At 63.7% G+C, this 24,650-nt stretch overlaps 2 protein-coding genes across 8 annotated transcripts; one reads left to right on the top strand and one right to left on the bottom strand.

Annotated features, from left to right (window-relative positions):
* Nucleotides 1-237: 237 nt before the first annotated feature.
* Nucleotides 238-15,678, bottom strand: ST3GAL2 (ST3 beta-galactoside alpha-2,3-sialyltransferase 2). 3 transcript variants are annotated; one of them, XM_054201206.1, is made up of 8 exons: nt 15,584-15,678; nt 5,768-6,033; nt 5,268-5,702; nt 4,943-5,136; nt 4,346-4,525; nt 4,131-4,176; nt 3,840-3,959; nt 238-3,013 (listed from the first exon to the last, which is right to left on the bottom strand). In XM_054201206.1, exons 3-8 carry the CDS (start codon nt 5,598-5,600, stop codon nt 2,840-2,842), a joined length of 1,047 nt encoding a protein of 348 aa, XP_054057181.1. In that variant the 5' UTR covers nt 5,601-5,702; nt 5,768-6,033; nt 15,584-15,678; the 3' UTR covers nt 238-2,839. The 3 variants fall into 3 exon arrangements, with proteins under 3 accessions (XP_054057181.1, XP_054057180.1, XP_054057182.1); XM_054201205.1 differs by having other exon boundaries at nt 5,268-5,687; XM_054201207.1 differs by having other exon boundaries at nt 5,268-5,511.
* A 1,032-nt stretch (nt 15,679-16,710) lies between these two features.
* Nucleotides 16,711-24,464, top strand: FCSK (fucose kinase). Of its 5 annotated transcripts, none has more exons than XM_054198992.1 (23): nt 16,711-16,806; nt 16,899-17,056; nt 17,167-17,217; nt 17,335-17,460; nt 17,656-17,728; nt 18,008-18,105; nt 18,255-18,335; nt 18,425-18,544; nt 18,743-18,884; nt 19,132-19,259; nt 19,362-19,463; nt 19,912-20,082; nt 20,157-20,224; nt 20,398-20,768; nt 21,011-21,221; nt 21,317-21,483; nt 21,580-21,807; nt 21,908-22,051; nt 22,189-22,308; nt 22,382-22,569; nt 22,756-22,855; nt 23,404-23,627; nt 23,859-24,464. In XM_054198992.1, the coding sequence occupies exons 1-23, from the start codon at nt 16,737-16,739 to the stop codon at nt 23,973-23,975; spliced, it is 3,258 nt and encodes a 1,085-aa protein (XP_054054967.1). In that variant the 5' UTR covers nt 16,711-16,736; the 3' UTR covers nt 23,976-24,464. The 5 variants fall into 5 exon arrangements, with proteins under 5 accessions (XP_054054967.1, XP_054054964.1, XP_054054966.1 ...); XM_054198989.1 differs by having other exon boundaries at nt 20,993-21,221; XM_054198991.1 differs by having other exon boundaries at nt 19,359-19,463.
* The last annotated feature ends 186 nt before the right edge of the window (nt 24,465-24,650 follow it).

Raw genomic sequence — 24,650 nt, 5'->3', positions numbered from 1 at the left:
GGGAAAGGAAAGGAGAGGGAGAGGAGAGGGGAAGGGAGAGGAAGAGGGAGAGGGAAGGCGAAGAAGGAGGAGAGGAAGAGGGAAGGGGAAGGAAAGGGAGAGGGAGAGGATCCTCCCGGGCCCACCGACCCTCCCTCTCCCTTCCCCTCCGGCAGGCAAACACGGGGCGCTTCTGATGCATGGTTTTTATTGACTTTTACAAAAAAAAAAAAAAAAAAAAAAAAAAAAGTAGTTGTTTTAAGACAGTTGTGTGCAGAAGTACCCACGTACGCAGAGGTGACGGGCGAAGCCGCCCGCTCCTAGCCCTGGGTGCGAGCGCTGCTCTCCCCCTCTCCCGCGGCAGGGCGGGGGGCGATGGGCGCTCCGTCAGGCACCGGGTGATGAAGACCACCTCTGCCGGGGGGGGGCACCCCCGCCCCGCCTGCCCCCTCCTTGTCCCTCGCCTCTGCCTACATCGATCTCCTCTATGTACAGTACAGTGGTGCTGGGCCCCCTCCCCGCTGGGCGTGCAGCATCCTCCAGGAGTGGTCGCGAGTCCTAGCAGGACAGCTTAAATAAAATAATAATAATAATTAAAAAAAAAAAAAAGAGGGGGGAGGGGGGGCGTGTCGGGGAAGGAAGCTAGCCAAAAAATAATACTGTCAGGGCAGCAAGGAGCCGGGAGAGCGCCTTTCGCCGGACACCGGCACCGAGCCGCCGGTGGGTTTGGTACCCGGGTTTGGTCCCCGGCGTCTCCCCTCGCCCCGTGATTGTCTGGCCTGGCCCTGGCAAGGAGCCGGCCCAGCCTCCTCACGCTGGATTTGGCCTCCCTGGCCACCGGCGCGGTAGCCTGGATGTGGCCCTGTCTCCCTCCAGCAGCGCTTCCCAGCAAAGATCCAGCCCGGCGCGAGGAGGGAAGCAGCTACGACCGCTGGATAAATCGGCCGAGCCCCCGCCGCCGGAGCGGGCCCGGCGTGGCCGACGGGAGATGGTCAAGGCACTCATTGTTGCTCGTGGGTTTTATTTTTCTTCCCCTAAAAAATAATAATAAAAAAAAAAACCAACCCCAAGCCAGGCAGGTGGAGAGCGGGGGCTTGCTGCAGCCCGCTGGGTGCTTCTGCCAACACCCGCCAGGCAACGGCGGGGTTTTAAAGCCCCGTGGAGAGAAAAAAGATGAATTTCCCCAGCCCGGGGGATGCTTGGTACCTGCTCCAGGTGACCCAAACCCTTGTGCTTCACCATTGCGGTGAGAAAACTCAAAAAAAAAAAAAAAAAAAAAAGGAAGAAAAAGAAGAAAACCCTGAAAAACAACCAAACCGAAGCAGAGAAACAGGTAAGAGGCTGCTACAGAAAAGCCAGATACAAAGGGGTAAAAAAAACCCAAACCTCCAAGCCCCCCCTGCCCCCGAAAAACCCCCCTGTGGTGATTGTTCCTCAAATAACTGTTGGAACCAGGCGGTACGGCCGCGCAGGCGGAGAGTCCCTCGCCGGGGGACCTTTCCGTGATTGCCTTTTTCTTGAGCTTTCCAGCATCTCCTAAAAAAAAAAAACAAACCCAACCCCAAAAAACCCCCTACCCGCCTGATTGACCCAAAGAAAAGTGGTTTTAATTACACCTCTGGGGAGGCAGTTCCCTTCAGCATCTCCCCATCGCGGGGGCGACCTGTCCAGCCCAAAAAGCCCCGGGGATGCCGAGGGCACCGGGCTGGGGGAAACTGAGTCGCACCCTCGCACACGGAGTGAAGACTTTGGGATTTCAGCATCTCCCCGGAGCTGGCCGTCCACAGCAACGCAAAAACCCCAAGCGCGGTTCATCCCCCCTACTAAACCTATCTCTAATCTGTTTGTTTTTTTGGTTTTTTTTGTTTTTTTTTTTCCCCCCAGCCCAAAAGCGAAGGGAAATCTCATCTCCTTCCCTCTGGCGGGGCTGGACCGGCTGCCCACATCCCGCATCCCTTGAGCATCCCTGCGAGGGAGCCCGGCCAGAGGGACCAGGCTGCTGCTCCTGTGTTTTTTCTTAGCTGCCTTTTGCCCAATCACTCCCAAAATCCATCCTCCCCATCCTCAAATCTCCAGTAGAGGATCGGGGATGCCCGGCCCCGAAGTTGGGGTTCTTCTCTCCCCGCTCCCCAGTCCCAGCTCTGCCGTCGGCGATGGTCGACTTCCCGCAGCTGCCGGCTCTCCCGGTGATGGGTCCACGCGCTTCCCAGACCTGCCCGTGTGTGCCGGGAGCCTTCCCCGGGGGGAGCGACGGCGGCGCCTGCCCCAGGTGAGTTAAAAAATAATACATATATATCAAAATAAAGGAAGAAAGAAGCAGCTGGTTCCACTGGCAAGGCTGTGGCAGCGGGGAGGGGGGAGCCGAGCCCTCGGCCGCCACATCTCCCTCGGCCCGGCCGCGATGCTCGGGCACTCCCCAAAGTCGCCCGCCTTCGGGGTGCTTGGTTTTTTGTTCTTGGTTTCGTTTTTTGTGTGTGTGTGTCTTGTTTTAAAAAGAGCAGCATTTGGTTTGACTGTAAAGAGATGCGAGGCAGATGCCCCCGCCGCCCGGTCCGTCGCTGATTGCGTTTACAAATCCTTTCTCAGCTGGGTTTCATAATAATAATAATAATAATAATAATAATTAATATAATTAAAAAAAAAAAAAAGCAAAAAGTCTCCTTTAGCTCTGAACCTGATTGGCTGCTGGAGGCACCAGATATCGCTGGGGGCGGCTCCGCCGGCAGTGCGGGGCCACGCTGCTCCCCCCCCCCCCCCGCCGGCATTTGTCAGCCGGGGCCACCGGGGAGACCCCAGCCCTCAGCCCCCGCGGGCGGTCGGCCCCCGGCCGGTGCAGGGGAGCCCGGAGGAGGCGCAGCCCTCAGTTTCCCCGGTAAACCTCGATCTTGCTGGTTTTGGCCAGCATGTCGATGATGTGCGCCTCGAAGTCGGCATCATGCACCCCCGTCTTCCTGAACTCCCCGGCGTAGCGGTTGTTCTCCCAGTAGTGGTGCCAGTTGCCCCGGCTGTCGGCGCCGAAACCGAAGACGTTCACCTGTGGTGGGGAGGAGGAGGAGGAGGAGGAGGAGGGGAGGTGAGACAGCCCTGACCCCCGCATTGGGCTGGGGACCCCCTTGGCCGAGCGCCCACCGCGCTGCCGGGGGGAGGGTTTCACACCGTGCCGAGCATCCCCCTGCCTGACGTTTAAGGGTGCCCATCACCGTGCCGTTAGGCAACGGGAGCCAGCGGAACGGCTGCGGTTGGACCCAAAGAAGCCACCTCCACCCTTAACCCTGCAAGGTTCAGGATACCAGCAAAGCCACCCCAAGCCATCTGGGTCCCCGCACCCCATCCTGGACCCTGCAGCGCATCTGGGACCCTGCAGCTCTTCCCAGGTCCCCATACCCCATCCAGGATTCTGCAGCCCATCCGGGACCCTGCAGCTCTTCCCGGGACCCCGCAGCCCATCTGGGTCCCCACAGCACATCCAGGACTCTGCAGCCCATCCTGGACCCTGCAGCGCATCCAGGTCCCCACAGCCCATCCTGGACCCTGCAGCCCATCCAGGACCCCGCAGCTCTTCCCAGGACCCCACAGCCCATCGTGGACCCTGCAGCTCTTCCCGGGTCCCCATACCCCATCCAGGATTCTGCAGCCTATCCAGGACCCCGCAGCCCATCCTGGACCCTGCAGCTCTTCCCGGGTCCCCACAGCCCATCCTGGACCCTGCAGCTCTTCCCGGGTCCCCACAGCCCATCCTGGACCCTGCAGCACATCCAGGACTCTGCGGCCCATCCAGGACCCTGCAGCTCTTCCCAGGATCTCAAAGCCCATCCAGGACCCTGCAGCCCGGAGGAGGACCCCCAGGAGCCATCACCCACCTCGTCGCAGACGTGGAGGGCGAAGAAGAGCACCAGCATGCCGGTGGAGGGGTAGCGCCCGTGGTGCTCCGTCCAGCGGTCGTGGATGTACTTGAAGAAGGCAGGGTTGTAGATCTGCACCTGGGAGGAGGGGCTGAGGTTAGCGCCGGAGCCCCGGCCACGCTCCCGTCGGCGTCGGCACCCCGGGAAGGAGCACCAAGACACGCGGGGGTACCCCTGGGGAAGACGGACTGACAGGGGCTCGACCAAAACGGGTGCTCAGTTGGGATGAGCGCCCCCCCCCCCCCTTACCTTTTCTTTGTCCACCCGCAGAAAAGGCTTCACGGGCGCGTAGGTGCTGGGAAAAAAGCGGAGCGGCAGGTGAGCTCCAGGGGTTCCGCACCCCCCACCCAGTCCCAGCCCGAGCTGCCGGGGGATGCTCCGGCAGGGAGGAATGGATGAATCTCCACCGCGGAGCTGCTCCCAGGACGGGCGAGCAGCCAGCCCGGTGCCCGCCGGGTACTTACAACCTGATCTGGCCGGTGGAGAGGGCACTGGCGATCCAGAGGAGATCCAGGGTTTTGAAGGGCACCAGCACGAAGCTGACGTTGGCGGGCAGGTTCTTGGCACTCTCGGGGTACATGAAGTGGTGCGTGGTCCGGCCGCCCACGTCGCCCTCGAAACCCACCGTGGGGGCCTGGTTCATCCTGGGGAGAGAGCGGGGAAGGTGGCACCCCCCTCCCAGCCACCCTGTCCCTTGCAGACGACAGGGGGTGTCCCCCAGCGGCTGCAGAGGAGCAGTTTCCCAGCCTGCAGATGCTCAGGGGGCTGGGATGAGCTGAGGGTCCCCCCCCAGCCAGCCCAGGGAAGATGGCAGCACCCGCTCCCACCCATCCCACCACCCGGTGGGACCCACGATGGGCTCCTTTACCGAGCAACTGGAGCCAGGCACAGGGACAACACCCCCCGGCGTCTCCCAACCCGCAGCAGAGACGGAGAGACACCGCTGCGGTGCACAGCGGGAGCTGCCGGCATCGCCCCATGCCTCCGCGCTGCCCGTGGGGCTGGGTGGGCAGGCAGTGTCCCCCACCGCCCCTGCCCCAGCAGCCGTCCCCTGCCCTCACCGCATGATGAAGTCGTGCCCGTCGATCTCGGGCCCATAGCCAGAGCCCCGCAGGTTGCCCGAGTTGCCCACCACGGCACAGCGGCGGCAGCGGCGCGGGTCGCGGGAGCGGTAGGGATCCTCGCCTGGCACGATCTGGAAGAGCTTGCTCAGGACCTCGTGGGTGTTGTGGGACTTGAACTGGGGCTGCAGCATCTGCGGGGGGTGGGAGGAAGGTGGGGGGGGACCATCAGCCCATGGAGGAGAAAGCTGTGTCCCCCATGCTGGAGCACGCCGCTGGGGGACGCGGGGTCGGGGTTGGGGGGGACACCCATCTCCTCGCTCACCATCCACCACCGCTGGACGTCGGGCGGCAGGTCCATGTTCTCCTTGGTCCACACCGGGGAGATGGTGCCGTCGTAGCGCCCGTCAAACCATTCGGCAGCGGCGGCCTCCTCGGCAGGGCAGCGGCGGCAGGCGCAGCCCCGGGGGTACGGCCCCCCCTTGCTGAGCCGCTGCATGCCGGCATAGCCGGGCACCAGCTTCACCCGGTGGATGCCGCCCAGCCCGCCGGGGTCCAGGTAGGCGATGCTGTGGTGGGAGTAGGTGAAGAGGAGGGACATGACGAAGACGAGCAGGAAGGCGGTCGAGAGGAAGCAGAAGCGCAGCGAGCACTTCATGGTCGGCGGGCGGCTGAGCCGGGGAAGGCGCCCGCTCCGGCATAGGGCTGGGGCATAGGGATGGCGTCAGCCGGCCAGCGAGGCTCCCTGCGGGACCCAGAGCTTTAAACCAGGGCGGCGGTGGGGATGCAGAGCCCACCCTCACCCCCCCGCCGCCAGGGTCCTACCTGCTGGGCTGCAGCTTTCCATCCGCGTGGTCCGGCCGCGGCGAGGGCCCCCGGTGGCTCCGGGTGCCAGGCAGGGAGCACCCGCCGCCAGCCGGGGCGGCGTGGGGACGTGGCGGGGCTGGGGACACCAGCCTCAACTGCAGCACTGCGCTTCGGCCGCTCCTCCAGGTCCTGGCCCCGGCTGGCGCTCGGCTGCCACCATACTCATCCTCCCCTGGGGTTTAGCTCATCCACCGGCTCGGGGACACGGCTGTGACGATACTGGCCTGGAGCGGGAAGGAGGGGACGGAGGGTTAAGAGATGATGGGGATGGAGGGTCAAGGGATGGCGGGGATGGAGAGTTAAGGGATGATGGGGACAGAAGGTCAAGGGATGGTGGGGATGGAGGATCAAGGAATGGAGGGTCAAAGGATGATGGGAACAGAAGGTCAAGGGATGGTGGGGATGGAGGATCAAGGAATGGAGGGTCAAAGGATGATGGGAACAGAAGGTCAAGGGATGGTGGGGACGGAGGGTCAAGGGATGGTGGGGACGGAGGGTCAAGGGACGGTGGGGATGGAGAGTTAAGGGATGATGGGAACAGAAGGTCAAGGGATGGTGGGGACAGAGGATCAAGGAATGGAGGGTCAAAGGATGATGGGGACAGAAGGTCAAGGGATGTCGGGGACGGAGAGTTAAGGGGTGGCGACGCGCATGGCAGAGCCAGGGGGCTGCGCCGAGGAGGAGGATGCTGGGGGAGGCTGAGGAGTTTATTTATTCCCCATTGAGCTTTGCAAAACGCCACCCAGCCCGTGCCAAAAGGGGCACGGAGACAGCCGGGATGCCGGCAATGGCCTCGTCCACACCGGCTCCTCGCCGGCGGCGCAGGGTGGGGGGGCTCCCGGCAGCTCACAGGCCGTGCCCTCCCTGTCGCTGCCAGACAAAGGCTGAGCCATGAACTCGCCTCCGGAGCCCGAGCAGCGGCTTCTTTCTCCAGGCTCGATCCTCCTTCTCTATCAAGCCACGAGCGGCTCCTCCAAAACCCTCTTCGCTAGCCAGAACAGCCGTTCCGTGGCCCGATGGGCGCCCCGGGTAGCGAGGCCGGTGGCTTGTCCCCCACCCCCCAGCGTGGCAACGTCCCTCGGGGAAGGTCACCCGCTGGCTCGTGATCCCGGCGTGTAAAAATAGCCGGGGCAGAGGTGCCGGCGCCTGCGCCCGGGGAGGGACGGGAGGAGCAGCCGAGACCCCCGAGCTGGGGGGGTGGGGGGGCAACGCCAGACCCATTCCCCCCCCCCAGCCAAAAAATTTTTAAAAAGGCTGAAAATCCCCTTTTAACACAAAACTGTAGAAGGAGCCATCACGCCGGGGGGGATGGAGATGTCACAGACACCCCACCCCCACCCCCTCCCAGGGCTTTTTAGGGAGGGGGATGCTGGGGTAGGACACCCCCCCCCCCTTGCCAAGGCCAAACCCTGTGGTGGCATCGCCTCCGCAGCTCAGCCCTGGCCCCAATTAGGGCAGGGCCGAGGCCAGCAGTGCTAATTAGGAGCTGGCAGGCACCGGGGATGGCTCTTTCCTACAAAAAAAAAGAAATCCCCTGGAAGACACTGGCTTTCTTACCAGGGATAGAAGCGCACACACACCCCCCCACCCCCCAAAACAGGATGGGGGACACCTGAGCATGGACCAAAAAAATCCGCCCCCCCCCGCCCCAGCCCATCGCGCCGCAGGCAGGGATGGCTTCTGCCCAAATCATTAACCCGCCGGCAAATATTTGTCCAAGCCACCACAGCCTCGAAAGGCAAGAGCCAGAAATGAGGTGCGCATCCCAGGCGGGATGGTTTTCCAAGGCTTTTTTTTCTGCCCCCCCCGCCCCGGCCCCCGTCTTGGGGCTGGGGGGGAGGGCTGGCGGGGGGGTGGGGGGGTGGGGGTGGGGGTGTGAGTTTAATATGCCTACGCGGCACACGCAGGGCCGGTGAGCGACTGCAACGAGTTTCTTGGGTCGCTGCCAGGGGGAAAAAAGCACTGGCGGTTGTTAAACGGCGGGTTTGCGTCGAGGGGAATTTGGGATAAAGCCAGTAAAAAGCTAAAAAAGCTTAAACACACCACACCACCCCCCCCCCCCCCCCCCCATCCCGCCCTGGGATGCACAACGCTGGAAGGATGTGGAGGTAAAAGGCGATTTGGGGTTCTTTTTAGCTGCGACGTGGCAGGGACGCTGAGCAGGAGGGGGCTCGTCCCCCTTCCCCTGCTCCCGCCGCGCTCCGGTCCCACGGGGATTTTTAGAGGCTGAAGGAAATCGGCTGTCACGTGCTCCTGGTATTTTTGTTCCCGGTGAAAGAAGGGGGGGGGAAACAAAAAATAGCGAAACAAACAAAAATAAAAATCCCTTTCTGGCTCCCCAGCCCAGCCCAGCCCGGCCCCTGCCTCTGCCGCATCCCGGCCCCCGCCGGCATCGGGAGCGTGTTTCGTGCGTCCCCATCCTGGGGCCTCCCGGAGCTGCCCCCGGCCGCAGGCGGGGAAAAAACCATCCGTCCTCCAGCAGCCTGAAATACCAGCGGCTGGTTTGAGTCATCGCTTCCCGCGCCGGGGGCTGGCTGGCGGCTATTTCCATCCGCTCTGCTCCTCGTAGACCCCGGCGTCCGTAACATCCCAGCATTCACCTCTTCCCTCGCCCAAAATCCCAACTCCCGAACTTGCCAGCTCCCAAAATCAAACCCAACCTGCCTCCAATAAATAAAACCCCGCCGGGCCGGGGGCTCTTTGCACCAGGTTTTGATGTTTCTTTCTTAAAATAATAGGGGATTTGGGGATTTCTTCCGCAGTGAGCGAGGCTGACAACTCAGCGATACCATGAAATACCATTAAATACCCTCCCATTCCCAAACTTATCCCCTGGTCTCCTTAATTGCCTCCTGACGCCCGTGTGCTCATCAAACCCGAGTTCCTCTTTGATTGCAAGAGATAACGAAGCCAGGCTATTAAAAGGTCCCGGCGAATCGCTCTGCCGCTTTTACAGTTGGATGATTTCCCCCCCCCCGCCCCCCAAACATGTAATCTCTCATTTCGGGATGCATAATCTTGAATTCCGAGCCGAACACGGGAGCGATGCGACCGACAGCCCCACCCCGGGGCCTGCAGGATGCCGGTTTCTTCCCCATCGGCCTTAACGCCATTCAGCACGTCCCCAATCCCCCCCAGTTTTTAGGTCTTGTCGCCTTCATTTGCTCATTCCCGAAACATCCCGAGGTTGTCGGCGCCGGTTTCTTTGCCGGTAAATGACAGGGTGGGTGCAGGAAGGAGCCATCGGTGGGAGGTGGGATGTCACCCTGCTGGGGGCAGGGGGAGGAGGGGGGCAGAGGCGGCTGCTGCTCGTCCCGGGGATGCTGGGGCTGAAAATTCCCCTGGGAAACGCAACCCTGGGCGTCCAGCTGCAGCCCGTCCCATGGACCCCGTGGCAGGGACGTCACCTCTGTCACCGCCAAACCATCGACCGGGTGCTGGAGCAGCGCCCGGCTTTTGCAGGGGGAGGATGGGGAAGCACACAGGGACCCCCCCCGTCTCCCCCAGCCCAGCATCCCTCCTGCTCCCACGGGGGGGAAAAAAAATGAGATTTAGGCTGGTTTTTTTGTTTTTTTTTCCCAATCGTGGACACGAGTTGAGGCCCCCCCCGCCTCCTTCATCCCCAGGCAGAAAGAGATGCCGAGTGCGGTGATTTTGCCCATTTCAGGACGGGGTTCAGGCAGCAGGATTCCAAACCAAAATTGAAAAACAACGCTCAAATTTGCCCCTTTTTTTTTTTTTTTTTTTTTTTTTCCCCACCCCCTACGGCCCGAGCAGCTCCCCGAGGTCGCAGCCCCCCCCCAGCCCCCGGCGCTGCTGTACCCAGGGAGCGCGTCGGCTCGCATTATCTCGCTGGGCGACGGCGAGCGGGGCTGTGCCGGGGGGCACGGGACTCCCGTCCTTCCGCATTACTTGGCTTCCAGAGCCAAACCCACACCCGGCGAGAAAAGCGCCCGTTAATTAAATAGGTCCTTTCCTGCGCCGCCCGGATTTTCCCCTCGGTTTCTTTCTTTTTCCCCTCCCTGGAAGCTGGGTGGGAGAGGGAGCGGGCAACCCAGGGTTGGTATAAGGATGTTTTTCCCCCCCCCTGCCGCTCCGCGATGCCACGAAGGATGGACAGCCGGCGGTAGCACCAGGTATTTACAGGAGAAGCCAATTCCGTGGGTTAAGCCGTCGCCACACCCCGGTGGCAGCGACTTCTTCTTCATCCTTTTAATTAATCATACCCTTATTGGCCGGCTCAATCAGCTAATGGAGCCGAGTTAATTGGGTTTCCCGTGCTTTAAACCCTCCTCGCACCCCTGGCAGCAGTTTTGGCGTTTCCTCATGCCCGGCATCCGGAGGGGTTATTTCGGGCTCATCCCTCAACGCTGGGATGAGGCCAGGAAAGAGCGCAGGAGGCCAAATCCCCGGCGCGGGGTTGGGACGGAGCCAGCCGAGGCCCTTTCCTATGGGATTTGGGGGGTGCGGGGGAGGTCCCAGCCTTGGGAATGCTCTGAAAGGGATGCTCCCATCCTTGCCGGTGGATGGGGCTCGCTGGGAGCGGTCCAGCAGTGTCCTGAGCCCCCTCGGCTCGAGTGCGTCACAGTGGGGACCCCGTGGACCCCAACACCCTGCGCTGCCCAACGGGGCGATGCTGGGGGTGGGGGCTTGGGCTGCGGAGTCCATCTGGCCATCCTTACCCCCCCCAAAAAATACACACACACTGGCAGAAGCATCCGAGGCAGCCGACCGCCCCCGCAGCTCACATGCACGGACTCATCGGGACGAGCAAGCCACGTGCGCCAGCCCACGCGGCTGATGCCCCCATCCCCGAGAAGGGACGCCGCTCGGCCATCTGCCAGCACTGTTTCCTCCCCGCCTGCCCCCCCAGCTCCCCACAGCCCCCTGGCTCTCCCCAGGCTGCCATGGGGAAAAGAAAACCCCCCCGACTCCTTCCCAGCCCCTGCGCTCCAGCGGGGGGGTGATAAGCCCAAGGCCGCGCTCGCTGTGTGGCCTCGTTACGCCCGGCTCGCCTGCAGCCTTCTCCCCGAGGCAGGACAGGCGGGGAGGGGGACAGTGGGGAGACCCCCCCAGCCCCAAATGCTTGCAGAATCGGCCAGAGCCGAGGGACAGCCCCAGCCCTGCTGCCCCACACCCGCAGGTACCCATCCCAGAGCTCCCAGTTTGCACCAACTGCCCCGGCTGCTGGGTACCATCAAGCCACCATTGGGTACCACCAGATCAGGTACCACCAAGCCACTAGATCATGTACCACCAGGTCAGGTACCACTGGGTTGGGGACCACCAAGCCACCGGGTCAGATACCACTGAGCTACCAGGTCACGTACCACCAGAGCAGGTACCATCAAACCACTAGGTCGCGAACCACCAGGTCATGCACCACCAGGACCACAGAACCACTGGGTGGCCTACCACCAGGTTGGGTACCACTAGGTGAGGTACCACCAAGCCACCAGGTCATGTGCCACCAGGTCAGGTACCACTGGGTTGGGGACTACCAAGCCACCGGGTCAGATACCACTGAGCTACCAGGTCACGTGGCACCAGATCAGGTACCACAGAACCATTGGGTCACGTACCACCAGGTTGGGTACTACCAAGCCACCAGGTCAGGTACCACCAGGTCAGGTACCAACGAACCACTGGATTGCGTACCACCAGGTCACATATCACCAGGTCAGGTACCACCAGGTCAGGTACCACCAGGTCACATATCAACAGGTCAGGTACCACTAGGTCAGGTACCACTGAACCACTGGGTCACGTTCCACTGGGTCACATACCACCAAGACACCGGGTCGAGCATTGCCACATCAGGTACCACTGGGTCAGGCACCAACAAGTTGGATCCCACCGAGTGGCTGGGCTCCGGGCTGGCTAGCAGGTGGGGCTACCCCCTCCTCCCCCCCGTCCTGCCCCCTAGCTGCCCCTGCAAAGCCACCGGGCCCTTTTGGGAGCCGGCCACCCGCTGCCGCCCACGTTTCCATCTTGTCCTCCCACAGCCATGGGCTGGGGTCAGCGGGGTCTGCCCGCTCCGTGCCCCCCTCCATGCCTGCTACAGCACCCCTAAATCGGTCTCCCCCCATCCTCAGCCGCCTGCAAGGAGGTGGCCACATGGCAAGCAGCCATGCTCCCCGGCAAGGGTAGGGTCCCCGCTCACCCTCCAACACCGGCACCCAGCAGCACCCTGAGCCCCCCCGCTGGCCGCCGGGAGGGAACCGCTACCCCTCCGCCGCGGCAGCTCGTTTTACCAGCCCGTGCCTGTTTGGTTTGCGCTCCATGCCTCACCGGGAAAATATGTGCAGGAGCGCCGGACAGCGGACGCCGTGCCGTGCCGGGGAGGTGCTGCTGCTGGCTGTGGCCTTTTGCCCGCAGAAGGCGAGCAAGGACGAGGGGGCCTCTCCCTGCGCTTTGCTGTCCCCCTCCCTGGGGCTCGGCAGCTCCCGGAATGGGAGGAGGTGGAAAGCCAAAGGCTTTTGAGGGCTTGGTGGGTGCTGCCACCCAAAGCAACCCCCCTACTCTCCTCCAGGACGCAGCCTGAGCAGAGAACTGCAAACTCGGTGCACGCTGCGGGGAGGCCCGGTAAAACCGCCCGGGGTTTGCTCTGCTCGCTGGCGGTGCTGAGGGGCCCCTGAGCTTGTTAGGAAAATTGTACCTATGAGATTTCATCACAGGGATGTTACAAAATGCTCCCCCAGCCAAAGGCCATCAATCCCAGCACAGCCCAGTTACTGCCGGGGACACCCATTACGTGTAGAATGGCTGCACTGGCGAGGGAACCTGACTTCTCCTCTAGAGAGCTGGGGCTCCGCTCGGACACTCGGGGAGAAGGGGGAGCGTTTGCAGTTTCCTAATTAGCCCAATTACCGCTGCAGATCAAAAGTCCCTTGCTGGGGACGCGCGGGCACCCGGAGCGGAGCGACTGCAGCTTGCTCTGGTTTCCCGTGAGCGACTGTTTGTTGTGGGGGTTGTTTTAGAGCCCCAGCGCTGAACTGTATGTCCAGCAGGAAAAAAAATAAAGATCCATATATTACACATGCATCTCTCTCTCTCTCTCTCTCTATATATATATATATATAAAAATTGTTCATAGATATTCACTGTTCATCCATATGTGGTTTTGGGGGGCTATCTTTGGGAACTTTGCGGCGGAGCCGGGGCCCAAATCTCTGCCGGTCTCTGAAAAAGCTCTGGGGAGACGCCGATGGCAAAGAGCGACGCGGAGCCGAGAGATTCCCCCGGAGCCTGGCAGGGCAGGGAGAGGAGGTTCCCAGCCTCTCCTGCCGCATCCCAAACCCCCGGGGACCAGCGGGCTCCGATAAATCGCAGCTCGTGGAGACACAGCGCGGCCGGCCGAGCCGCTGGAGAGCAATTAGCAGTTTGCACTCTTGCAAGAATTAAATGCAACGGGAGGAGGTAAAAGCCATTAAGCTACCGGGACCTTGGCGTGGGCCAAGTCAGGCGGCATCCAGCACATGCCAAGAGCCGGCGGGGAAACCGTCGTGTCCTGGGCGCTACCGGAGCCTTTCGCCAAAAAAAGTGGTAGTTTGGAGCTTGTTTGGGCATGAAAATTCAAGCTCGAGTCGGTTCCCCTGGCGTGTGGCTGCCCGGGGCTCTCCCTGCCTCCTTTCTCCCTGCCTGCTCTCCCTGCCTGTTCTCCCTGCCTGCTCTCCCTGCCTGCAGCGCCGGCGAGGCGTGGGTGGACGAGCGGAGCGCGTCTTTGCCGTTCCTTCCCCGAGAACCGCCATGAGCTCCCGGGAGGAGAGGGAAACGCTTCTGACAGGCAGCTGCCGCGCACAACCGGCAGCAGCGGGGCCGCTGCACGCTGCCAGATGGGGACAGACAGACAGATGGGCACGTGGACAGCCGGGAGGGGGGGACATGGCAGCCGAGGTGGCCCCCCCTCCCCCAGCTCCCTGCCCCAAGCTTCACCGCTGCGACATCTGGCTCCGACAAAAGGGGAAGGAAAAGGAATATCAAGCCCAAAGCGCTGAGCAACTTCCCGTCTCCGCTCGCCACCCCAGCTGGGATGCTGGATACAGGGGAGCCCCTGGCCCCAGCCCCAGAAGGGGACCCCCAGATAATGGGGAGCAAAACCACCTCGGCCAGCTCGGAGCCCACACGCCTTCCCGGAGGGAAGCACAGCCAAGTTTCCTGGGTTTGATGTTATTTGGTTTCACCCAGCCATGTTTTTCGCTCCTTCGCAGCAGGAGGGGACGTGGCCCTTCCTCCAGCCCCAGCTCGCCCGCTGCCCAAGCGCCATCCTCCCCGCCCTCCCCCCCAGAAAAAATATCCTCCTGCTGGGATGGGGAGTCCTCGCTCCAGGGAAATATGCGGGAGCTTTGCAAAAAGTGCTCTGGGCAAAACCTCACCTTCCCCTGCTGCCGGCAGCACCCGAGCCCCCGGTGTGTGTGGGGACCCTGTGCATCACCAGGCTCTAAAAACTGGGCTCCGGCACCGATCCCGCTCCAGCAGCCGTGCCCCAGCCAGGGAAATGCCCCACAACTCTGGGACAGGGGGACATCGGTGGGTTGGGCACTGATCGGAAACCACACCCCGCACACATGGACGCAGGCAACGGACATTTCCCTGCTCGGTGACACAGTTTCCTACCCTGTCCCCAGGGACGCTCGTGCTGTGTTTGTGAAATCCTGGCTGCCACTACCCGGGAAAGGGACGCCGTGTGTCACACGGCCATGTGTCACACCGCTGCTGAGGGACCTTACACACACACTGGCGCTGGTGGGCACTGGGGGGACCCGCAGCCAGCCCTTCTGCCCTGGTCCCCTCTGTGGCCACCCCAGCTCTGCCCCCAGCATCCCGCTGGGGTCCTGGCCCTGTGGCACCACCCCGGGGCACACGGCTGGAGAGGGGCAGCCCCCCGGGTTGTGGGGAGCAGCCCCAGCCCCAGCCCCCTTGCCAAGGGCCAGCATCCTCCCTGGGGCAAGCGCATCCTCCCTGGGGCGAGCGCATCCTCCCCAGGCAGCACCCTGCGGCTGCACCCCAGGGCTGTGGCTGCTGCATCCTCCCGGGGGCCAGCACCGTGGGGACTGGGCCAGCACCCCGGCACAGCGCATCTTCCCAGGGCCAGCACCCCAGGACCGGGGCTAGCACATCCTCCCGGGGCCAGCACCCGGGGCCAGCACCCGGGGCCAAGGCAATCTCCCGGGGCCAGGGCAATCTCCCAGGGGCAAGAACCCCAGGACCGGGGCCAGGACCGGGACTAGTGCATCCTCCCGGGGCGAGCACCCCAGGACCGCGGCCAGCACATCCTCCCGAGGCCACCGCGTCCTCCCGGGGCCAGCGCAACATCCCAGGGGCCAGCACCCCAGGACCGGGGCCAGCGTCGCAGAACCGGGGCCAGCACCCGAGCCCAGCGCATCCTCCAGGGGCCATCTCATCCTCCCAGGGGCCAGCACCCCAGGACCGGGGCCAGCACCTGGGGCCAGTGCATCCTCCCGGGGCCAGCACATCTTCCCGGGGCCATCGCGTCTTCCCGGGGCCAGCACCCGCGGATCGGGGCCAGCACCCGGGGCTAGCGCATCCTCCCGGGGCCAGCACATCCTCCCGGGGCCAGCACCCCGGGGCTGAATCCAACGCATCCCGGGTGCCTGCTTCCCGAGGCCAGCCCCCAGCACCGCGGCAGCTCCCGCCCAGCCTCCCCCGGCCGCAGCCCGCGATCTCCTCTCCCCCCCGTACCCCCGGCCCGATACCGGCCTCTCGAGCCGGGCCGTGCCCGCATCCCCCCGGGCCCGCTGCCCGCCGCGGTACCTGGCTGGGCTCCAGCATGTCCCCGCCGCCGGGCGCACCCGGGCTCCGCCGCCGCCCCCCGCGCCGCGCCGCGCCCTCCGCGCCGTGCGGGGCCGGGCCGGGCCGTGCCGTGCCGCGCCGTGCGGGGAGGGGGGCCCTGTCCCGGCAGCCTGGGAGATGTAGTTCTCGGCAGCTCGCCGCCCGGAGGGGCTTGTGGGATTTGTAGGAAGCGAGCGAAGCCGCGACGCGCCCCACCCGGTGCACCGGCATCCCCGGTGCCCACCCCGGTAACCACCTCGGTACTCACCCCGGCACATCGGCATCCCCGGTATATACCCGGTTACCCACCCCGGTATCTACACCGGTACTCACCCCGTTACATCGGCATCCCTGGTACCCACCCCGGCTCTCACCCCGGCACATCGGCATCGCCAGAATGTACCCCGATACCCATCCCGGTATCTACACCGGCACATCGGCGTGCACGGTATCCACTCGTTACCCATCCCAGCGCATCAGCATCCCCCAGCATCCACCCTGGTATTCACCCCGGTACCCACCCCGGCACATCGACATCCCCGCTACCCACCCGGTACCCACCTTGGTACTCACCCCGGTACACCGGCATCCCCGGTACCCACCCGGTACTCATCCCAGCGCATCAGCATCCCCCGGTATCCACCCCGGTACTCACCGCCGGTACCAACCCCAGTACCCATCCCAGCGCATCAACATCCCCCCGTATCCACCCGGTACCTCATCTCAGTGCCCATCCCGGCACATCGGCATCCCCGGTACCCACTCCAGTACCCCTCCCGATGCCATCCCCGGTACCCACCCCGATACCCACCGGCACCCACCGCCCGCACCCGGACCCCCCCCACCCCGCGATGAGCCGAGCTGAGGCCGGGCGGGCTCGTGACAGGCATGACGCAGGGCGTCACCCATTCTGGGGCAAAAATACGTAAACCCCCCCCGCCATTCCCCCTTTGCAGCCTCCTCGGGGGCAGGGGTGCACTGTGCCTTTAAACCAGCCGGCCCGGCCCGGCAGCGCAGTGTACGCTGGGAGTTGTAGTCCACCCCGGGCCGCGCGTCCCCGCGCCCGCCGCGGGCGGGACTACATCTCCCAGCAGCCTCGGCGGCCGCCTGCCGAGGGGGCCGGGAAGGAGCGGCAATGGCGGCGGAGTGGAGCGTCCTCCTCCTCACCTGCCAGCCCGGCGGCTGCGTCTCCGCCTTCCAGCAAGGCAAGCGGTGGGGCTGGCGCTCGTCCTCTCGCCCCCGGCGGGCCGGGGCGGGGGGTGCCAGCCCTCAGCGCCGCCGGCCTCTCGCTCCGCAGAGCTGGAGGCCCGCCGGCTGAGGGGCGGCCTGGGTCCGCGGCCCCCCCCGCTCCTGCTGGCCGTGGAGGACCCCTGGGCCCGTCTGGGCAGCGGCGGGGCCACTCTCAACGCCTTGCTGGTGGCGGCCGAGCACCTCAGCGCCCGGGCGGGATGCACGGTGAGGGGCCTACCCCCTGGCTGTGCGGGGAGCGGGGTGGCAGCCTGTGGTGAGCCCCGGGGGGGCGGCCGTCCCCTCCCTGCTGACTGTCCCCTGCTCTGACCTCCCAGGTGGTGAGCTCCGACGTCCTGAGGGAAGCCCGCATCCTCATTCTCCACATGGTGAGGAGCCCGGCCTGCAGCCCAGCTTGGGGCCCCTCCATATCACACGGGGGGCCACCTCGCACCCTCTCCCTCCCTGTGACTGCCCCCAGTGCTCTGTTCCCTGTGTCTCGCCAGGGCCGTGACTTCTCCTTCGATGACTGCGGCCGGGCCTTCACCTGCCTGCCTGTGGAGGAGCCCGGCGCCCCGGCCGAAGCTCTGGTCTGCAACCTGGACAGCCTGCTGGCGACCATGACGCACCGGGTCTGTGTGGCCTGCGGGACGGGGCCTTGGGCTCGTGCCATGGGATGCTGGGCACCCTGGGGTGTGTTCAGCTCCCCCTGAGGCCTTCAGGGTGCCTTCAGCAGGCTCCTAGCGGGGCAGGAAGGGTGCTGGGTGCCCCGTGAGGGCTGAGCCCCTTCCGTGCCGTCCCTGGGCACGTGGCCCTTCTCTCGGCAGCTCTGCGTGGGCTCCCCGCCTGGCGTGTGGGTCTGCAGCACCGACATGCTCCTCACCGTGCCCTCAGCACCAGGTGAGTCAGTGCCAGCTTTGCCTCCAGCACCCACTTTGGCTCAGCACAGGGGTCAGAGCCAGCAGTGCAGCTGGCTCAGCCTAGGCCATGCTCCCATAAGGGATGCTCAGGCATTGCTGACCCTTCTGTGGTTGGGAGCATCCATCATGCCCGCAGCAAGTGGCCGAGGCTGGTTATTGCTGTCACCACCTCTGCCGTGGGCCCAGTTTTCAGGCAGCTGTGCCCAGTGTGGGTATGTTTGCTGCCCCAGAGGGCACTGGTCTCTGTTGCTCTCTCCAGGGATCGACTGGGATGGCTTCCAGGGTGTCAGAGTGATCGCGGTGCCTGGGAGCCAGGCATATGCCAGGAACCATGGGGTCTACCTCGCTGATGAGCAGGTCAGGAGCAGCTCCCCCTTCAAGGGGCATCCCTCGGAGGCGCAGGGGTCCCCACCACTTTGGTCCTTTGGGTGCTGAGTTTCCGGCCCTGCTGTCACTGCTTGCTTTGGGGTACCCTGAAGAACTTATCAGGGTGGTCTTCCTTCCAGGGGCTGGTGCGCAACATCATCTACAAAGGCACGGAGGCCCAGATCCAGCAGTGCGCGGGGCCTGATGGCACTGTCCCGCTGGTACGGCATGACTCAGGCATCGGTGGCCCTGCCAGCCCTGTCCCTCGTGTCACTGTGGCCATGGCCTCAGCCCCACTGTGCCCTGGCAGGTCTGCGGGGTGGTTTTCTTCTCCTCAGATGCTGCTGAGCAGCTTCTGGCCACCCACGTCATCCCTCCCTTGGACGCCTGCACCTATATGGGACTGGACTCGGGGGCACCACCCATCCAGGTGACAACCTGTCTGTGGGGGACGGAACCCCTTGCCCCACGGGTGCTGCTGCTGGGCATCTGTAGGACCTGTTTGACCCTGTGCTGCCAGATTTAGGCAGGAGAGGTGGCGGAAGGGGAGCACCCAGCAGCAGGGTGGGGGTCAGGGTGGCTGCACTGGCCAGCCTGGCTGCACCCAACAGGTCCGTTCTCTCCCCAGCTCTCCCTCTTCTTCGATATCGTGCTGTGCATGGCAGGGGGGATGACAGAGGAGGAGTTTGTGAAGGGTGGCGGTGATGCCAGCGTGAGGAGCGCCCGCTCTGTGCTGTGGACAGCTCTCCGCGCCTTCCCCCTTAGCCTGGGTGAGCGATGCTGTGGCAGGCACACATGACATGACCTGTCCCTGAGCCCCCTTCCCCTGTGTGGGGAGAAATGGGGTGGTTGGAGCCTGGCACCTGGCTGTTTCTCCCTGCTGCTGCGGGTCCCCAGGTCTTTGTCCCCATCCCTTTGGCCATGGGACGTTCAGCCTGGCTGCTCTTGGCTCGCATGGGTGTCAGGCACGCCTCTGTTTGCCATCCGTGTGCTGACAGCTCTCCTGTTCACCCACAGCCTGCATCCCTGGTGCGTCCTATGACTACATGACCACCTCTGCAAGCGACCACATCCGCAGCCTGACACTCCTGCCCGGCTCTGCCAGCCACCTCCACTTCTGCAAAACAGCCCATTCCCACGTGGACGTATGTCCTTCCATCCCCAGCCTTGCTCACGCATGTTTTTTGGGGCTTGCTCCGGGCTATGTGGCTGGACGCTGGTCCCATGTGCCTCTGTGCCCTCAGCAGCAGCCCTGTCTCCTTGAGGATGGCTCTTCAGTCACCAACTGCCTGCTGGAAGGAGCCGTGCGGCTGGCGGCTGGCAGTGTCATGCAGCACTGTCACCTTCATGTATGTGGCTGGGGCGTGGGTGACCCTGAGTTCTCAGTTCACTGGATGAGCAGCAGGGTGAGGTGTCCCTGGCTGGCACAGGGGACCCATGGCTGTAAGATTTGGGGTGCCCTTCCTCTTTGGCACTGCCTTTCAGCTAGTGCTGGGGATCCTGGTGGCTGTCAGCCGCCCTGGGCAAGGGCAGGAGGCTGTCACTGCTGGGCTGTCCCTACTTGGGGAGCAGGGCAGACCCTCTCCTTGGGGGCTGTGTCATGGCTGTGAGCCCTGGAGGCTGTTGCGTGGTCTGAATTTCTGCAGTCTGTGTCCCTGCAGCCGTGTGACAAAGCAAAATGTGTCCCACTGGCTCTTGGGGTGGTTGTCCCCGTCTGAGGTTGGGATCTGGCTCTGGTGTTTGGGGGCTACTCTGGGGCTAGCCATGCCACTCAGGGCCCTGCTACCTCTTCCGCAGGGTCCCCTGGAGATCGGTCCTGGCTGCCTCCTCTCGGGCCTCTCTGCAAGCTCCTCACCAGCCCTGCAGGGCTGTCCCCTGCGCGACGTTGTCCTGCAGGGCCACCACATCCGGCTGCGTGACCTGTCCTGCCGCGTGTTCACTCTCACCGGCCGCCTTGACGACTGGCAGGTACGGGGGGCGGCGAGGTGGCGTGAGGCTCCCCACAAAGCCGGGGTGTAACTGGCCCCTCCGTGCCCCTGCAGAGGCCTGCCGAAGAGGCCACCTACCTGAACATGCCCTGGGCTGAGTTTTTCCATCGGACAGGCATACGGTAGGTGCTATGTGCCAGGGTGGGATAGGAGACCTGGCTCCCCTGGGGTGGTGTCATGGCCACCATAACCCATCCCGTGTCATGGCCACCCTAACCCATCCCATGTCCTGGCTCCTCTCCTGGAAGGCGCCCTTGGGCCCCAGGGCGGTGCTGATGGCCTCTTCCTCCATCAGGGAAGGGGACCTCTGGGACGCTGAGATGCCACGGAGGAGCCGCTGCCTGCTCAGTGCCCGGCTCTTCCCGGTGCTGCATGCCTGCGAGGCACTGGGGCTGGAGGACGTGCTGTGGCTGCTGGCCCCGGTGGCGGTGGCCGGCGAGCGGCTGGCACGCTGGCGGGCGGCCTGGCGCATGTCCTGGGAGGAGCTGCTGCCCTGCCTGGACAAGGCAGCCGAGCTGGGTGCCCGCCGGGCCCTCTTCTTCCTGCAGGGCCAGCGCAAGGTGCGGCGGGTGCTGCTGGGGCGCCAGGACTGCAGCCTCCTGCCGCTCGCCCGCAGCGCCGTCCACGAGGGCTACCACGAGGCTGTGCTGGGCACGCTGGATGAGGGTGAGCTGGATTCACACGAGCTGTGTCTTGACTACCAGGGTTGTTTGGTCTTCCCCACCCCCTCCAGTGACCCCCCCCATTGCAAGGACCCATGGGGATGCACCCCCAGGGCATCTGACAAGCCAGGGTGGGCACAAGCCCTGCGAGTCCCTCTCCCCTGGAGCCAGCTTATCGCAGAAGAGGGCTGGTTTGGGGTGACCTGCAGCCTGGCTGTGGCTTTGCAGCCTCCTTTTATTTTCTAGTTGCCTCCACGGCTGGCAATGCTGGCATTGCAGCCCGGGCGCTCGCCTGCATTGCTGAGGTCCTGGGCTGCATGGCACGAGGGGAAGGGGGCTTGCGGAGCGGGCCCGCTGCCAACAGGGAGTGGGCCTTGGCTTTTGGGCGCCTGGAGAGTGGGGACATCGCTGGCGGTGTCCGGGAGCTGGCCGCTGAGCGGCAGAAGTGGATGAGCAGGTGAGGCTGGGGCTGGTGAGCGGCTGCTGCCCCTTCCCTGGCATCGGCATGCTTGGGGAGCCGTGGCAGTGGGCTCAGCATCCCTCTTTTCCCAGGCCAGCTCTGCTGGTGAGAGCTGCTCGGCATTACGAGGGGGCCGAGCAGATCCTTGTGCGGCAGGCGGTGATGTCCTCGTGCCAGTTTGTCACCGTGGCACAGGCAGAGCTGCCACCCTTGGGGCGCTGGGTGCAGGTGGCATGTCCGGCCCGCCTGGACCTCTCCGGTGAGTGCCAAAACAGAGGATCCATGTCTCACCCCTGTGGTCCTGGGGGAAAAGGAGTCGGGGTGCTGCGGGGGAGCTGATGGTGACCCTCGGCAGGCGGCTGGAGTGACACCCCCCCCATCACCTATGAGCACGGGGGGGCCGTGGTGGACGTGGCAGTGCTGGTGGACGGGTGCCGGCCCATCGGCGCCCGGGTGCGGCGCATCAGCGAGCCGGAGCTGCGCCTGGTCAGCCTTTGCGGGATGCCGCAGGGCGAGGCGCCGGTGGAGCTGGTGTGCCGGGAGCTGGAGCACTTGCGGGATTACTGCCAGCCGCACGCGCCAGGTGAGGTGTCACCACCCACACGGCCTGGCTCCCTGCCCGCAATGTGCCCTTAGTGTCGGGTAGCGCAGCACGTGTCAGCTTTGTCCACTCTTGTTTCCAGGAGCCCTGCTCAAAGCTGCCTTCATCTGCACCCAGGTGGTGCAGTTTCCCTCGCAGAAACCCCTGCGAGCCCAACTCATGGAGAGCTTTGGGGGGGGGTTTGAGGTGCACACCTGGTCCAAGCTGCCCCACGGGTCTGGCCTTGGTAAGTCTGCAGGGAAAGGGCTGGAGAGTCCCTCCTGCTGCCAGCACCGGGATGGGGCACCCCGCTCGCTGTCCCCCAGCTCTCACGTGCGCCCAGGGTGCCTCGCTGCCCTGGCCCTCCCCCTGTGCTCCCTGCAGGCACCAGCAGCATCCTGGCGGGAGCGGTGATGGCATCGCTGTACCGGGCGGCTGGGAAGGCTGCCAGCACCGAGTCGCTCATCCACGCCGTGCTGCACCTGGAGCAGAGGCTGACGACAGGTAGTGGCCATGGGGAGCAGCCGATCTGCAGGGTGGGGGGCCTGGCGGTGGCTGAGGACCCTCTCTCCTGCAGGTGGCGGTTGGCAGGACCAGGTTGGGGGGCTCGTGCCTGGCATCAAAATCGGGAGGTCGAAGGCTCAGCTGCCGCTCAGGGTGGAGGTGGAGAAGATCCCGGTGCCTAGTGGTTTTACCCAGACCCTCAACGATCACTTGCTGCTGGTGTACACGGGCAAGACTCGCCTGGCCCGCAACCTGCTCCAGGTAACGCCTGGGTGCCGCAGCCCTGGGTCTGCTCCCCCCGCGGCCTTTGGTGCCTGTCCCCTTCGCTGGCGCAGAGCTTTGCCACCCCAACGTGAGCCGGCGCTGAAGGCTGCGGGTGCAGCACTACCTCCCTGGGTGCTGCGGGACCCAGGAGGACGGTGACAGGGACGTTCTGGCCTCTTGCAGGATGTGGTGAGGAACTGGTACGCCAGGCTGCCCTCCGCCGTGCAAAACGCCGATGCGCTGGTGAGCAACGCTGAGGAGTGTGCCCAGGCCTTGAGGCAAGGTGTGAGCCCCCTGCCCTGGGCCAGGCCGGCCCTTTTAATGACTGAAGAAACACAGACTTCCCCAGGGACAGTGTCTGTAGTCTTGGAGGGGGGAAAAAGACGGGGGGGGGGTGCACGTTCTTGCAGCTGTAGAAGCTTCAAATCTTTCCCCAGACCCACTGGCTATGCCCCAAAATTCAGGCTTGAGTGAAGATGAGGAAGGGGGATTAGACATGACGAGCCTGGTTGATTTTCTGTGAGCCATCCGTGATGGGGCCGGGGGCCGTGCCTAGCCTGTGCGGTGGATTCATTTTGCCTTTGGCTGCTGGGATGCTGCGGAGGGGAAGCCGGAGCATTAAAGCAAGCAAATTCCCCCCCTGTGGAGGATTAAAAATAAACAGCGATGTGACAGGGCTGGGTTTGCTTCCTCAGCATGCAGAGCTGGGAGGAACCGAGTAGATGAGAAGGTGGAATTTAGCTTGGGCTGAGCAGGAGAGGCAGGGACAGGTTTCTGCCCCTTGGGCGAGAATTTAGAGGTAAATAGCTTGCGATATTCTCCTCCCTGCAGGTAACCTGCCGCTCATCGGCAAATGTCTGGACCGCTACTGGCAGCAGAAGAAATGCATGGCCCCTGGGTGCGAGCCGCTGGCCGTGGGGCGCATGATGGATGCTCTCCGGCCCTACGTCTACGGGCAGTGCTTGGCGGGGGCTGGTGGCGGTGGCTTTCTTTATGTCTTAACCAAAGCCCCTCGGCAGAAAGAGGCTTTGCACCAAATTCTAGCAAAAACCCAGGTGAGATGTGGGCTCCCAGGCGGTTCACTGTCGCAGGCAGCTCGCGAAAGTTTGCTTTATATAGCGCAAGCATTGGCAGCATCTCGCCCTACCACGAGTGGGATGAGGTGGTTTTTTTGTCCCCTTTGCCCTTCCCAGAACCTTGGAGGTATGAACAGGTCCCGTCCTGGCTCCTGCCCCAACCCGTAACTCTTTTTTTTTTTTTTTTTTTTTTTTTTTTTTTTTCCCCAGGGACTGGGCAACTTTAGCATCCACAGCATCGAAGTGGACACGGGCGGTTTCTCTGTGGAGGTTGTGGGATGTGATCCAAAGGACGGTGCTCACCCCAGAGAGGATGTGGCTGTGTGAAGGTCTTCAGCTCTGACCCGTTCCTGGCAGATGCGCGGGGCAGGGGGGGAGCAGCCAGCTGCCTTCCAAAGCAGGGAAATCCCTGCTGCTTTAGAGGGAGCTCCTTCAGCCGGCTCCAGCAGGTGCCTTAGGTCTTGATGGGACCTTTCTGTGCTGCTACTTGCCCCAAAAGCCGCAGAGGCTGGAGAAGCTGTGATGAACTGGGCAGGCAAAACCATCCCTGGAGGGTGGCCTTGCTGAAAGGACAGTTTGCTCGGGCCTCCAGGCTGATTTTGGGGTTTCACTCCAGTTTTTGTGATTCTCCAAAGGGAAAGACTAGCATTTGGGACTCTGCCTCTAGCAGGAACCTGTTTGGTGTGCAGTGCTCCTGCACCAAAGTCCCCTCTGGCTGTGGAATCAAGTTCCTCTCCCCCGTGCCGAGAGACTATTTCTGCAGTGAGTTACCAGTCCCCGCAGTTGTCTCTTTGAATAAAAAGCACTTATTCCCAGTATGTGTTTATGCCCCTCTGTTCCTACCAGAGCTCCTCCCTCCCGTGGGATAGCAAGGGCTATCCAGGGCTTCCAGGGTGGGATGGCAGAACCGTGCAGGGGCTGGTGATGGCCCTCCACAGCCCTGGGTGACCGGGGACAGCCAGGGAGCGCTGCCGCAGGAGGCAGCCAAGCAGCGGGCTGGCA

Source organism: Rissa tridactyla, chromosome 4 (genome assembly GCF_028500815.1).
Source record: "Rissa tridactyla isolate bRisTri1 chromosome 4, bRisTri1.patW.cur.20221130, whole genome shotgun sequence".
Taxonomy (NCBI): Eukaryota; Metazoa; Chordata; class Aves; order Charadriiformes; family Laridae; genus Rissa; species Rissa tridactyla.
Note: the sequence above shows the minus strand (reverse complement) of the source record. Positions and strands in the feature narration are given on the sequence as shown.